General features: G+C 42.4%; 1 protein-coding gene across 1 annotated transcript; it reads left to right on the forward strand.

Moving 5' to 3' along the window:
- Positions 1 to 1682: 1682 nt before the first annotated feature.
- Positions 1683 to 13522, forward strand: taf13 (TATA-box binding protein associated factor 13). Its single transcript, XM_080203440.1, has 4 exons — positions 1683 to 1812; positions 7609 to 7687; positions 10530 to 10627; positions 13032 to 13522. The coding sequence occupies exons 1-4, from the start codon at positions 1759 to 1761 to the stop codon at positions 13200 to 13202; spliced, it is 402 nt and encodes a 133-aa protein (XP_080059566.1). The 5' UTR covers positions 1683 to 1758; the 3' UTR covers positions 13203 to 13522.
- Positions 13523 to 16187: the final 2665 nt, after the last annotated feature.

Raw genomic sequence — 16187 nt, forward strand, 5'->3', positions numbered from 1 at the left:
AATCCCTCAAAAAAAAATCACCATTGACGTGGAGGTCCAATATCAAATCAGCTGCACCAGCTCAGCCTTCTATAAACTACGGTGCGAGTGTTTGACACCAATGATCTCTGCAAGTCAAGAAAAATTCGAGTCTAAAGTAAAAGTAAGTAAAGTCCAGATGACTGAGGGGGAGAGCTGACTGGTGGTGATTTAACCTGAGGGGCATCACACCTCAGGTGAGGGGCAAGGTTGAGATGGCAGAAGGCTGTCATCAGTGCACTCCTGTATTGCAGTGGGGTTTGAACTCTATATGAGTGATACATAAGGGAGCCAGAGAAATTTCATCAGCCATCGCTCCACCACATCCTCCGGATTCAAGGGGAGGATTTTGAACAAATGCTAGCATCCTTCCGGAAGCCAGCTGCATAAGAATTTAGGCAAAACTCCTAGAAAAATTACAGTGATGGTTCCGACACTGGCTTTGGATGACTGAAAAGTGTCTCTCACCAATTCCTGTTTCCTCAACTTTCAAACAGCCGGCATGATAATAATCCATCATTATGAAGTGCTTCAAAAAGCTAGTCATGGCATGAATCAAATCCAATCTCCCAATTACCTGGGTCCACTACAGTTTGCCTACCACTGCAACAGGTCCACATCTGTCCCCATCTCCATGGCCCTGCACTCAACACTGGAATACCTAGATAACAAGGACACCTATGTCAGAATCCTATTTATTGACTACAGCTCAGTCTTCAACACTATTATTCTCACGAAACTCATCTCTAAACTCTATGGCCTGTGCCTCAGCACCTTCCTCTGTGACTGGATCCTGAATTTCCTAACTCACAGACCACAATCAGTAAGGATAGGCAACAACACCTCCTCCACGATCATTTTCAACACCGGTGCCCAACAAGACTGTGTTGTCAGCTGCCTACTATACTCCTTATACACCTATGACTGTGGTCAAATTCCCCTCCAATTCGATTTTCAAGTTTGCTGACGACACCACCATTGTGGGTCAATCTCAAACAATGATGAGACAAAGTACAGAAATGAGATAGAAAATCTGGTGAACTGGTGCAGCAACAATAATCTTTCCCTCAATGTCAATGAAACGAAGGAGATTGTCAGTGTAAAGGAGAACATGTCCCTGTCTACATCGTGATGTGGATATGCCGGCATTGGACTGGGGTAAACACAGTAAAAAGTCTGACAACACCAGGTTTAAGTCCAACCTATTTATTTGATAATATACTCACAAGCTTTCGGGGTTAGTCCCTTCGTCAGGTGAATGGAGAGTTCTGGCCTCAGACAGAGCATATAAAGCACAGACAGTTTAGAGATTACTGATTAGAATGCGAATCCTTACACCTAACCTGCTGTTCAAGAACAGACTTTTTACGGTGTTTACGCCAGTCCAACGCCAGCATACCCACATCAGGAGTGAAGAGGGCATATTTCATTCCCTAAAGGACATTACTGAACCAGATGGCTTTTGATAACAGTGGGTGTCAGCTTTGAGCTGTTGAAATCGTGCAGAAGATTTTATTTCCCCCCGTGGAGAAGACCGCCTGTGATTTACAGGCCAAGAGCAGAATAGTCCACCCTGCTTCATAACACAAGGCGACACTCCGCCATCGCCGAGGCTGACAGACGAACACATGACATCGGTGACGCAGCGACGCTGGTGACGCCAATGACGCAGCCGTCTCCCTGGAGATTCTGTGAACATTCCACTGCTGACCGTTGCTGGGCTGTGTGACGTATTGATCGATGGACCGAGATCCGTCTCCGAAAAAAATGGCCGATGAGGACGACGAGCAGGCGGTGAGTCCCGGCTTCGTCTTGTCAGAGCGCTCAGCGCCGTTGACTGCGGCATCCTGACGCCGGGCTCTGTTTGAGAGCGGCAGCGGGAAGGAAGTAACCAGAAAAGGGTAGTACTGAACCAGCGCTCCCTTCTCCGCAACTGCAGCCATGAATGAAACATCAGAGGCTGCAATGCACCTTGCTTCCCTGTGACCAGTGTTAATGGAGGGTGGCGGATGAATTTGTCGGTTCTATCAGGAACCTGATTTCTAGAGAGGCGGGTATCCCTTTTAAAATAAAGTTTTATTTATTAGTCACAACTAGGGCTTACGTTAACACTGCAATGAAGGTACTGTGAAATTCCCCTAGTCCCCACAGTTTGGTGCCCTGTTGGGGTCAATGCACCTAACCAGCACGTCTTTCAGTCTGTGGGAGGAAACCGGAGCACCCGGAGGAAACCCACACAGGGACAACGTGCAAACTCCACACAATGATCCAAGTCGGGAATGCAACCCGCATCCCTGGCGCTGTGAGGCAGCAGTGCTAACCACTGTGCTGCCCATTTATTATTTGTTTTGTGAATATGCCTGTCATGGTGCATTAGTTCAGTTAGTACAAGGAGAATTGAGGATTTACAGTAGGGCAGGGAGTAGGAGGAACAGTTCTACTTTTTCATGGGTTGTGAGTGTCGCTGGCTAGTCAGCATTTATTGCCCTTCCCTGATTACCTTTAGAAAGTGTCGGTCGCCTTCCTTCATGAGCTGTTGCAGTTCATATGGTGTTGGTGCACACCCACGGTGTTGTCTGGCAAGGAGTTCCAGGATTTTGACCTAGTGACATTTAGAAATGGCACTATAGCTCAGTCAGGATAATGTCTGATTGAGTTTATTTATTTACTAGTGTCACAAGTAGGCTTACATTATCATTGCAATGAAGTTGCTGTGAAAATCCCTTAATCGCACCACACCAGAATCTGTTTGGGTACACTGAGGGAGCATAGCCAATGTACTAAACTAGCAAGTCCTTCAGACAGTGGGAAGAAACCCACGCAGACTAGGGGAGAATATGCAGACAGTCACTGTCCCAAACCAGGAATCAGTCCCTGACCCTGTGAGGCAGCATTGCTAACCACTGTGCCACCATGAACTTGAAGGTTCCCATGCACTTGCCCTTTGAGGTGGTGGAGATCATGGGTTTGGAAAATACTGTTGATGAAGCCTCTCTGAGTTGCATGTGCATTTTGCCTGTTTTTTCCTCTCCTTTGGCTAATATTTCTTATTCGTCCCTAACTCTGCAATCTTCTCATAAGCACTACACCCTAACTTTCAAATTCATAAAAGCTCAACGCAACAGAATGTTCAAAGTTTATTTCATATGTATTCTCAGAGCCTGTGGTTTTTAGTCTTTTTTTCATTGTTCTCTTATTTTGAGCACAAGCATTTCTTTTACATTACAGTTTGCCTTTAATGATTCTTTCTATAATTTAGCAGGCCACTACATTAAAGTATCTTTCACATATTTTCTGAAGCCACCTTCTATCTGTATATTTCAAATTAGTATTGCTTGGAGGAAAAATGCATCAACACGTTCAAGTCATTTGTATCATTGCTTGGACTGGGAGCAGTCCAAGCAATGAGGTTGAATTTTTTTTCTTTTACTCGTTCATCGGACTTGGGCATCACTGGCTGGCCAGTATTGATTGCCCATCCGTAGTTACCCAAGGGCAGTTGAGAGTCAATCACATTGCTGTGGCTCTGGAGTCACATGTAGGCCAGACCAGGTAAGGACAGCAGATTTCCTCCCCTAAAGGATATTAGTGAACCAAATTTTTTTTTCTGATTATTGACAATGATTTCATGGTCATAATAGATTCTTAATTCCAGATTTATTTTATGGAGTTCAAATTCTACCATCTGCTGTGGTGGGATTCAAACCTGGGTCTCCAGCACATTTTCTGGGTTAATAGCCCAGTGATAATACCACTGGGCCATGGCCTCCCCATAATGGTTTGTTTTGATTCCTGAGGCTTAATTAGACTTGGGTATTAGGAGGAAGCAGTCTGTTGAATCAGTTTTGCCTTCATGATTAACAGTCGGGTTGTTGTGTTCTCATGGGGTGTGGCTGGATGGTGAACCTTGTGTTGAGTTTTAAAATTTTTAATAAAAATAATTTAATATAACTTGATTATTTCCACATTTTCCAAAACAAATCTTATACTGACCTATTTCCCCCACAGTTTCATCCAAAATGGTGCACAGTACACATAATTACTAGTCTTTCTCCTGTTATGTTGCAATTCAGTGGACAAGACTAATTTAAATTCTTCAAATCAAGTAGAGTTGGACAATACAGGATAACAGAACCAATTTTGGGGAATGGAGAAGAGAAGGCAAGGGATCGAAGTAAGGAATAGGATGGTGTTAGAATGAAGTGTTAAGTAAGGGGTGGTGATCTTTGGGATTGGGTAGAAGTGAGGTTTGAAGCAATCAGGTATCAGCAAAGGCAAAATTTGATTTGACATGACAATAATAAATCCAATCAAAATAAAAAACTACAGCCTGGTAGTGAGGGAGACTGCAGTTCAGGGTAGTGCTGTGGATAGGAAATTAAAGAAGATTTAGGAGTTATTATAAAATGGAAACTGGGACTCACTTGAAGTTTGTAAAGCAACTACAACCAGTTGGGGGGGCTGAGAATGGCAACAAGCATGTAAGTTGGAATGGGATATATGGCCAATGTAGGTAGCAAAAGGTATTGAAAACTTATTCATGGGTGGATGGAGGGCACCTTGTTTTTATTTTGAGGAGTTGAGGGCCACTTGGGTCATGTGGGAAGGAAATGAACTCAAGAATCATGTATTTGCTGTGACATTGTTTATGATTTGGAATCTTGAGACTGATCAACAATTTTAACATAAAACATATGTTATTTTATCAGTTGAATTTCAATAACTTTTGATTTGATTTATTGTCACATGTATTGGTATGCAGTGAAAAGTATTGTTTCTTGTATGCTATACAGACAAAGCATACTGTTCATAAAGCACATAGAGAAGAAAAGGAGAGGCTGCAGAATGTAGTGTTACGATCATAGATATTGTGTAGAAAAAGATCAACTTAATATAAGGTATGTCTATTCAAGAGTCTGACAGCAACAGGGAAGAAGCTGTTCTTGAGTCGGTTGGTACGTGACCTCAGATTTTTGTACCTTTTTCCTGATGGAAGAAGTGAAAGAGAGAATGTCCGGGGTTCAGTGATTATTTCAGTGCCTGCTTTTACATTTGCTGTTCCAAAGATTTTTGACTTTGTGGTGGAAGAGTTTGATCCAGGACACACTAAGTAGCTAGTTTAGAGGAACTCTGTGATGCATTGCAGAGATCCAAACTGGTTTGGTCTAGAATTTTTTGGGTGTCAGTAGCGTAAAGGCGCAGTTTTTACAATGGTGTTAATTTATGGTGGTAGGTACACATGCAGATCTTGCTTGTTAATTTTACCTGGGAGATCTTTTGATACGTGCAATTCCTTTCACACCTCCAGCACTATATGCTATAAGATGGGTGGCACAGTGGTTAGCACTACTGCATCATTCCAGCCTTGGGTGACTGTGGAATCTGCATGTTCTCCCTGTATCCGTCTGGGTTTGCTGCAGGTGCAATATAATTTGGATAAATATGAGGTTATTCATTTTGGAAGTAAAAACATGACAGCAGATTACTACCTGAATGGCTGTAAATTGGGGGAGGGGAGTGTGCAGCAGGACCTGGGTGTTCTTTGCACCAATCGCTAAACACAAGCATGTAGCAGGCAGTAAAGAAGGCAAATGGTATGTTGGCCTTCAGAGCAAGAGGTTTCGAGTGGAGGAGCAGGGATGTGTTGTTGCAATTACACAGGGCCTTGGTGAGGCCACATCTAGAATATTGTGTGCGGTTTTGGTCTCCTTTTCTGAGGAAGGATGTTCTTGCCCTTGAGGGAGTGCAGTGAAGGTTTACCAGGCTGATTCCAGGAGGCGGGACTGATGTATGAGGAGAGATTGACTAGGTTAGGAATGATTTGATGATTATTGTCACGTGTACTAGCATACACTGAAAAGTATTGTCTCTTGAATGCTATATAGACAAAGCTTACCATTTATAGAAAAGGAAACGAGACAATGCAGAATGTAGTGTTGCAGTCATGGCTAGGGTGTAGAGAACTTAATACAAGACAAGTTAATTCAAAAGTCTGATGGCAGCAGGAAGAAGCTGTTCTTGAGTCGGTTGGTATGTGACCTCAGACATTTGTGTCTTTTCCCTGATGGAAGATAGAATGTACATGGTGTGTGGGGTCCTTAATTATGCTGGCTGCTTTGCCAAGGCAGCAGGAAGTGTAGAGAGAGTCAGTGGATGAGAGACTGATTCGTGTGGTGGATTGGGCTACATTCACAACCTTTTGTAGTTTCTTGAGGTCTTGGGCAGAACAAGAGCTATACCAAGCTGTCATACAACCAGAAAGAATGTTTTCTGTAGTGCATCTGTAAAAGTTGGTGGGAGTTATAGCTGACATGCCAAATTTCCTTAGTCTTCTGAGAAAGTAGAGGTGTTGGTGGGCTTTCGGATTGGGATTGTTTTTGCTTAAGTTCAGATGAATAACTTAGAGACTTATAAAATTCAAACAGGACTAGATAGGGTAGATGCAGGGAAGATGTTCCTGATGGTGGGGGAGTCTGGAACCGGGGTCACAGCCTGAGAATTTGGGGGTAGATTTAGGATGGAGATGAGGAGACATTTCTTCACCCAAAGAGTGGTGAATCTCTGGAATTTATTACCACAGGAAGTAGTTGATGCTAAAATATTGAATGTATTCAGGAGGCTGCTAGATTTAGCACTTGGAGCGGATGGGATCAAAGGTTATGGGGAGAAAGCAGGATAAGGCTATTGAGTTGGATGATCAGCCATGATCGTGATGAATGGCGGAGCAGGCACAAGCGGTCAAATAGTTTCCCATCTTCTATGTTTCCTCCCACAGTCCAAAGATGAGGTATGGTGGATTAGACATGGTAAATGTGTGGGTTACAGCGATAGTGATGTGGATATGCCGGCGTTGGACTGGGGTAAACACAGTAAAAAGTCTGACAACACCAGGTTTTAGTCCAATCGATTTATTTGATAGTAAATTCACTAGCTTTCGAGGGGATTCCCTCTTCTTCAGGTGAATGGAGAGTTCTGGCCTCAGACAGAGCATATAAAGCACAGACAGTTTAGAGATTACTGATTAGAATGCGAATCTTTACACCTAACCTGCTGTTCAAGTCCTAAAGTGGCTGACAATGTGTGTGGAAGGAGCACTGATCACAGGTTAAAGAGATGTGTATTGTCTCCAGACAGTACAGTAAGTGAGGTTTTGCAAACCCAGGCAAGTCACGGGGGTTACAGATAGTGCGACATGAATCTTGGGTTCATGTTGGATTCGCATTCTAATCAATAATCTCTAAGCTGTCTGTGCTTTATATGCTCTGTCTGAGGCTAGAACTCTCCATTCACCTGAAGAAGAGGGAATCCCCTCGAAAGCTAGTGAGTTTACTATCAAATAAATCGGTTGGACTAAAACCTGGTGTTGTCAGACTTTTTACTGTGTTTACAGCAATAGGACAGGCAAGAGGGTCTAGGTAAGATACTGTGTCAGAGAGTTGGTGCAGATTTGATGGGCTGAATGACCTCTTCTGCACTGTAAGGATTCTGTGATTCTAAGACAATATATTCTGGGTATAAGATGTGTGAATAATGTATACTATATGATTATCATTTTAAAAAATTAAATACCTAGCAATTCTCTCCTTACAGTTTGATGAAGATGTGGAAGAGAGTGGAAGCGGTGCAGAGGGTGGTCAAGGCAGAAGAAAAAGATTGTTTTCTAAGGAATGTAAGTCTTAACGCTGGTAAAATATTTAAAAATCAACAATGTTATAAATCTAGTAGTGTCTAAAACCCAAGTATAAACGTTCATCTTTCTGCATAAAAATTAAAAGTTGCAATTACTATAGTTAATCTGATTTTCACTCTTTGATGGGATAGTATATGATATGGGAGCAATGATTTGATTGACCAAGAACAAACAGAATTTGTATTCATTAAACAAAATGATGCTGCGAGGCTGATGGTTTCTTGTTACTTGTTAAACGACAACGACATCTATGCAAAATCTTCAGGAATTATCTTTGTCTCTGGAGAGGAAAATTAAAGAAATAAAATCATGGTTCCTATTGGAGTTTGTAGTTTTATCCATAATGCTTTGAAATCGAATCAGAGAATCTCGCAGGAGGAGGCCAGTTGGCCAATTCCACCCAGACCTGATCCCCGTAACCCTGTGTATTTACCCTGCTAGTTCCCCTGACACTAAGGAGCAATTTAGCACAACCAATCTACCTAACTCGCACATCTTTGGAATGTGAGGAGAAACTGGAGCACCCAGAGGAAACCCACACAGACACGGGGAGAATGTGCAGACTCCACATAGGCAGTCACCAAGGCCAGAATTGAACCTGGGTCCCTGGTGCTGTGAGACAAAGAACAAAAACAGCCCAGGAAACAGGCCCTTTGGCCCAACGAGCCCGTGCCGCCATCTTAACACCACCAGTCCCCCCCTCCACCATGACCCGTGTCTAATGTTTTATGGCCATCCACATTGAGGGAAACTAATTTAGGGACAATTTATTACTGCCAATCAGCCTAACAGCACATCTTTGGGGTGTGGGAGGAAACCGGAGCACCCGGAGAAAACCCACGCAAGCACAGGGAGAACGCGCAAACTCCCACAGACACTGGCCCAAATCCATATGTCTGCACAGCAAACAGTGATAGTCACTGAGCTGTCGTGTTGCCCAGCATCTGGTCCAGTTTAGGCACACACTAACGACATGAAGCACTAGGCCAATCTCGAACAACCAAGAGCAGCCCAAATACGACCCATCGCGTGTATGCCCCTTGTTGGACACAAGGCGGACCAACTTAAAAACCTGTGAATAAAAAGAAAAAAAAACATTATTGTTGTACCATATCCATTTGCCTTACCAGGGATGCCCCAGTGCTAATTACCCTTATTTAAAACAATCTCCTATATCCACCCATCTCCAACCCAATCATGTGCCTGTCTAAGTTACTCTTAAATGACTCTAGCGTGTTTGCCTCCACCACCTTGGCAGAGCATTCCATACCCCCACTACCCTCTGTGTGAAAAACCTCCCTCTAATATCTGTGTTATACCTCTTTCCCCCCTCACCTTAAGCCCATGGCCCCTTGTCCTATGTGTCTCTATCATAGGAAATAGCTTACCTCTGTTTACTGTATCTATACCCTTCATAATCTTATATACTTCTATTAGACCCCCCCCTCAGTCGCCATCTTTCAAGGGAAAAGAGCCCCACTTTATTCAATCTTTCCTCATACCCCAGTCCTTCCATACCAGGCAACATCCTGGTAAACCTCCTCTGCACTCTCTCCAGAGTCTCCACGTCCTTCAGGTAGTAAGGCGACCAGAACTGGACGCAGTACTCTAAATGCGGCCTAACCAATGATCTGTACAACTGCAACATTAGACTCCAGCTCTTATATTCTATACCCCTTCCTATAAAGGCTAACATACCATAGGCTTTCTTCACCACACTCTCCACTTGCACTGCCACCTTCAAAGACTTGTGCACTTGCACCCCCAGGTCTCACTGCGATTCTATACTCCTTATGGGCATACCCTTTATCATATAACTCCCCCCTACATTATTCCAGCCAAAATGCATCACCTCACATTTATCCAGATTAAACTCCATTTGCCATGTATCTGCCCAATACACCAGCCTATCAATATCACTTTGTATTGCCAGATACTGCTCCTCACTGCCCGCCAATCCAGCCATCTTGGTGTCATCAGCAAATTTGCTGATTGCACCACCTACTCCCTCTTCCAAATCATTTATATACACTACAAAGAGAAGAGATCCCTGTACTGAGCCCTGCGGCACACCACTAGTGACAGACCTCCAGCTAGAAAAGGACCCCTCCACTACTACTCTCTGACTCCTCTTTGCAAGCCAGTTCTCTACCCATCTAGATACCTGGCCGTGTATCCCATGAGCTTTAATCTTCTCTACCAACGTACCATGAGGGACTTTGTCAAACGCCTTACTGAAATCCATATAGACGACATCAACGGCTCGTCCTTCGTCGACTGTTTTTGTCACCTCCTCAAAGAATCCTACCAGATTTGTACGGCAAGACTTCCCCTTTACAAAGCCATGCTGTGTATCCTTAATCAGATCGCAACGCTCTAAGTGCTCATACATCCTATCCCTAAGAATCCTCTCCATCAACTTGCCTACCACTGACGTTAAACTCACCGGCCTATAGTTACCCGGGCTATCCCTCCTACCCTTTTTAAACAACGGTACCATGTTCGCTATCCGACAGTGCTAATCACTGTGCCACCATACTGCCCCTGGTAAATAGTGTTACCAAGCTTTGCTTAAAAGTACATGCTTTTTAATTTTGTTTTTAAATGGAATAAAAAAGTAGAATAAAGTAATTTTAGTCTTAGTTGGTCACTATCATACAACCAGGCAGATTAGGATCATGCATGTTCCTAGTAAGTGGTTGGCTATAGCAGATGGGTAGAGGGTTACTAAAACACAGCAGAGTTGGATATCTTTGTTTGAGATGCATAGAATTACAGCAGAGAGACACACCATTTTTGCTGTTATTGTATTTCCAAACAGTGAGATGTATGATGTATGGTTTCGGGGATGACCAGAATCCTTACACTGAATCAGTGGACATCCTGGAGGATCTCGTCATTGAATTTATTACCGAGATGGTGAGCTGGACTTTATGTTTATCATAGTTGTAGCCTGCATACCAATTACCAAGCTTCAGGTACCATTTCCTGAAAAGAAGTCGGCCACCATGGGCCACCATATTAATCTTGCCCTGGAGGCATGAATCATCTTCACTTGTACTGCATTCACCCACTGTGCGAGGCTCTTTAAAAAGATTGCTCTTTGTCAACCTCAATCACTTTTACTATCAATCTTTCCCACCAGCATCAAACTTTTTAAATCATTATTTCTTATTGCGTGCTCAGGAAATTCCAATGTCACTGCCTGATCATGGTAGTGTGACTTGTCCAAGATATTATCATTATTCACTTCAAGCTCACAACTTGGAGCCTTCTCTGCATTGCTTCACTCGCTTCCCTTTGTCAAAATTGTTGGAATATTAAATTGTCAGATTTGTTTTCATGACTAATTTTGAGGATGGGTATGGGGTTAAATGTAGTACTGTATGTTAATGAAAGGCTGGGGGTTTGTTTATAGAGTTCTGACAGATTTATTAACAAGTTCATACACAATATATTTTTGCTCAGTTGAATTCAAGTAAAGCTTTGAAAATAGTTGTTTGAAATACTTAAAATAAAGAACTAGCAGTTACTCAGAGCACTCTTACTTTTTAAAGGTCCCAAAGTGCTTCACTTACAATGAATTACTTTTTGAGTTACAACCACTTTTGTTATTTAGCAGCCATTTTGTGTGCATGAATATAATACAAATAGCATTGAGCTGAATGATTAAATCTGTTTTAGGTGGTATTGGTTGGGGAAGAATGTTTGTCAGATTTCTGGAATCTTTAACATTGGTCTGATCCACTGGAACAGGAAGACGGGGCATCAGTTTGATGTCGTAGCTGAAGGATGGCATCAATGACGCAACAACACCTTCAACATTGCTCTGGTTTCTAACTAGAATATGTCTGAAAATCCTGGAGGGGAGAGTGAGGTTAAGGTTGTATAATACAAGCATGAAATGCAATGTTGGGTCTCCTGGGAATTTGAATCATCAAGTGGCCAACAAAAATAGAACAAAATGCTGGAAATGCTTAGCAGTCTGTACAGCATCTGTGAAGAGAGGAACAGAGTTAATTTTTCGGGTTGCTGAGGATGTTCCCTGACCTGTTGAGTATTTTCAACATCTCCTGTTTTTATTTGATTTCTAACATCTGCAATATTTTGCTTTTGTACAAGCAAAGCTGACAATTGTACAATCAGTGCTAATCAGCCCCATTTAGCAAAGTCATAAAAGAATCAGCATGGAAAATGAAAATATTTATGGTGCAAAATAAGAGTATATCCTGAGATTGATGGTAGTTACCTTGTTGGAGCAGAGTAGCAGAATCTTCGTTCTGGATCTGTGCTTATTATTAACAATGTTTACAATCTGTTTTGATAAGTGGAAAATGATTGTACTACAATTATTATAATTATCATGCATTAGGTTACTAAAAGCAGAAACGTCTATATTCCAAATTTACCCAGTGCTTCCTATAGTATGTCTATTATTGGGACAATTTATATTTCGTAGCAGTTTGCTGTGGCATAGAAAATACTATTTAATGAATACGAATAAACAAAATAATAGATTATCTCCCAGATCTGGCAGAAATTGCCCGTTAAATTCAAGGCAATCTAAACTATACAGAATTTACACACAAAAGCCTTTTTTGTCCATGTGCTCATGCTGACTATTTGAAAGAGCTATCTAGTTCATTGAACCCCTACTGCCTCGCTAAATATTTTTAAGACGCGGGTTGATGGGTTTTTGATGAGAGGGGATTAAGGGTTATGGGGAGAGGGCGGGAAGGTGGAACTGAGCCACGACAGATCAGCCATGATCTTATTGAATGGCGGGGCAGGCTCGAAGGGCTAGATGGCCTACTCCTGCTCCTATTTCCTATTTCTTATGTCCTATCCCCGTAACCCCACATATTCACCCTACTAATCCCCCTGACACTAGGGTCAATTTAACATGGTCAATCCATGTTAACCAGCACATCTTTGGTTAGTTCCATAACCTTGGTGTTTCCGTGTAGCCAGGTTTGTACTGCATGCCTAGTGGCAGCTCAAACCTCAGCATGACTGTTGTCAATTAGTAAAAAAGTGACCATGACCATTTAGTTGTGATGTGTTTGAGTGCATCAATTGAGCAAACAACACTGCTGTTTTTGTTTGTGATAGGTTGTTTGGAACTTATCCTACGTCTGAGTAGAAATTACAGTTTATGATAAATTTCATGTTGAATAATGTATTTATTACCTTTATTAGTTCTAATATCTTAGCACTGCAGTTTGTTTGTACAATTAAATAAATGTGAAATAGTGTGCTCTGTGGGATATTTTTTGATTTTACATATTAAATTATAATGTTTATAATTTCTGCCTTTATAAAGACTCACAAGGCCATGTCAATAGGACGTCAGGGCCGGGTTCAAGTTGAAGATATTGTCTTCCTTATTCGTAAAGATCCTCGCAAGTTTGCAAGGGTAAAGGACCTGTTGACAATGAATGAAGAATTGAAACGTGCCAGGAAGGCTTTTGATGAAGCTAATTATGGCTCCTAGTTCTCAGAAGGAAGCATATCGTGCCGCAAATGGGAACTTGGCATTGCCCGCGTTTGAAACATGTACGAGAGACACAGTGTTTCATTCCAGGCCCAAGTAAAGACATCATAATATGGACTGTTGCAATAGATTCAGATTCTGGCCTGAGAAATCTGGTGATTTATCTACTTTTTCGCTTCATCAATGTAAATAATGTTGTTAGCCAAAGTGGAATGCAACTGTTTTTTTAGTTTGTCTTTAAGATTTTTGTACAAATAATTAGTGTATATGAACAGTCTATATAACTTAGCCAGTTCTGTAATAAATACTATGAAAAGTGATGACTGTTCAAACAATATTGTCAAGCGCTTTGGTAAAACATGGGTAACCAGCCAGGGGTTTGTTGGAATAGTTAAGTCTGAAGCTAATAAAGCCATTGCACACTCTGGAATTCTACCACCCCGTCCGCTACAGGAATTGGAGTGGGTGAGGGGTGGACAATGGATAGGTCATTTGACCCCGGGCACGATTTTCTGATCTCAGGTTGAGCGAGGCCATAAAATCCAGCTCCTAGTTGCAATTTCTGTAGCAGATGAGCTGAGATTGGGGCAGAGTTGATAGCTGTAGAAATGTCAAGGTGAATGGAGGAACAAAGAGAGTTCAGTTCAAAGTGAATTGGGAAGAGATTTTTTTTTCAGGGGTGGCACTGAAGGAAGTTATATGGGGAGGATGAAGGGGCTGTGGCTGCACAATAAAACCAGGAAGTGATCAGAGATGGCCTTGTCTGTGACCGATACAATGGCAATAGCAAGACTACATAAGATAGAAAGATCCAGGTGATCCCAGATTTGGGTTGGGAAATTTAAATGGAGGGAAGACAGAGGTGCTATGAATTCATAAGGAATGCGTTGGAGGTTGCAATCACTGAGATTGAGAAGTTACCCTTTCTGAGCCCATTTTGTCCATAAGACTTGCCACTTGTTGCCTCAATTCTATTCATACCACATCATTGTTTCCAACCCCCTGCTACCGCCCCCCCCCGCCCACCAATTTCCCTATCTGGGTGCCATGTTAGTCAATGTCATAAACAGTTCTCTGTTTGCAAGTATAGTCCCTCTTCCCTTTAAATCTACTGTCATCCGCCTTCTCAAAAAAAAACAAACTTTACAAGCTATTGTCCTATCTCCCTTTCTTCTCCAAAGTCCTTGAATGTGTTGCCTTCCAACTCTCTAGCTTTCATAGAATTTCATGTTCAAATTCCTCCAATCACTGCTGCCACAACACTGAAATAACTCTTATTAAATGACATATCATGTGACTGTGACAAAGGTAAACTTCCTTATCCTTCTTGACCTGTGTACAGCCTCTTGACATAGTTGACCACACATTCTTTCTCCAATGCAACTACACTATTGTCCAACTGGATGGGACTGCTCACCTGTTCATTCTAATCTACCTAATCTTAGCCAGAGAATCACTTGCAGTGGCTTTCCTTCCTGCTGCTATACCATTACCTCTGGTGTCTGCAAGGACATGTGCTTGACCCCTCCTGTTTCTCAGCTTTATCTGAAGGCACAGCATTAGTTTTCACATGTTTACAAACTTGCTGTCATTCTTGGTCTCAATATGAGATTCCAACTTCATTCATGGCATCACTAAGACCAACTATTTCCACCTAGCTAACATTGCCTGTCAGTTCATCTGATGCTGAAAACCTAATTAATGCCTTCATCATCTAGGATTTGCTTATTTCAGCACCCCTGTCTGGTTCCCACATTCCACCCTCGTAAACATCTTTGACCAAGCATTTGGTCATTTGACTTAATATTTCCTCACATAACTCAGTCATGTTTTGTTTTATAATGTGCCTGTGAAGTGTCCTGGACAGTTCATGATGTTACATATTATGCTGTATAAATATAAGTTACTGTTGCTTGGTGCAAAGGCTGAACTGAGAGAGAAAAACAGTGAAATTATCTTGTTAAGAACATATTTATCACAATTGGTAGGCTAGAAAAATAACATTTTTAAATGAGGGGTGAAAGGGATGGAACAAGATGAGGTGCTCAAACGAGGAGAAAGTGTCAGAGGAGGAGAGATCAAGGTGTGATTTGGTGATAAGAGCCACCCCACCACCACAGCTTTCTGGTGAGGTACAGGCAGTTGGAGAGGCTTCACTCAGGGGGAAGTAGTCAGGACACCTCAGCCAGGTTTCCCACAAGGCCATCACACCATGCAATAATCAGAATGAGGTCATGGATAGCACAAATGAATGATGGAGGATACAGCAGAGGGCAGTGATAATCCCCTGGTAGTGACCACAGAGTCAGCACTGAGGGGGATGAGCTGAATCATTGAATCCTACAGTGCAGAAGGAGGCCATTCAGTCCATCGGGTTTGCACCGACCACAGTCCCTTCCAGCCTCTATCTCCATAACCCCATGCATTTACCCTAGCTAATCCCCCAGTTGCTAAGGGGCAACTTAGTCAATCCACTTAACTTGCACAATTTGGACTGTGGGAGGAAACAGGAGCACCCAGAGGAAACCCACGCAGACACGGAGAACGTGCAAACTCCACACAGATAGCAATCCAAGTTGGGAATTGAACCCGGGTCCCTGGTGCTGTAAGGCAGCAGTGCTAACCACTGTGCCATCATGCTGCCCAGGGAGACAGTAGCACAATTGATACCCTGTGGAAGGTGCTGAATGAGAACATTGATACAGAGTAAAAAGGGGCATTTGGAGTTTCTGTTTGAGAGGAGACAATGATTAGTGCCTCAATGAGTCTTTCAGGGGATGCCAGGAGTGACATAGAGGGAAGCTGTCGCTTATCTAAAAGTTTGGGAGAATGGCAGGAGATTAAGAGGTTCGAGGAGCACTGAAAATTAGGTTGGAATTTGAGAGGGCAGAAGAGGGGTAAAATGATAGAGACAGGCAACAGAAGAAAAGGGTCTCAGAGAGGAAAGAGAAAAGCTAAAAAAAAAACCAGCTTATGTGGAAATAG

This window comes from Carcharhinus amblyrhynchos, chromosome 15 (assembly GCF_965287045.1).
Source record: "Carcharhinus amblyrhynchos chromosome 15, sCarAmb.v2.hapA, whole genome shotgun sequence".
Lineage (NCBI taxonomy): Eukaryota > Metazoa > Chordata > Chondrichthyes > Carcharhiniformes > Carcharhinidae > Carcharhinus > Carcharhinus amblyrhynchos.

What these genes read in the sequence shown, in the direction of transcription:
- taf13 (XM_080203440.1), top strand. Translation starts at nt 1,759, where the DNA reads ATGGACCGAGATCCGTCTCCGAAAAAAATGGCCGATGAGGACGACGAG. An exon ending in ATGAGGACGACGAGCAGGCG is followed by an intron (nt 1,813 to 7,608) that starts GTGAGTCCCGGC and finishes CTCTCCTTACAG; the next exon opens with TTTGATGAAGATGTGGAAGA. An exon ending in TTGAATTTATTACCGAGATG is followed by an intron (nt 10,628 to 13,031) that starts GTGAGCTGGACT and finishes GCCTTTATAAAG; the next exon opens with ACTCACAAGGCCATGTCAAT.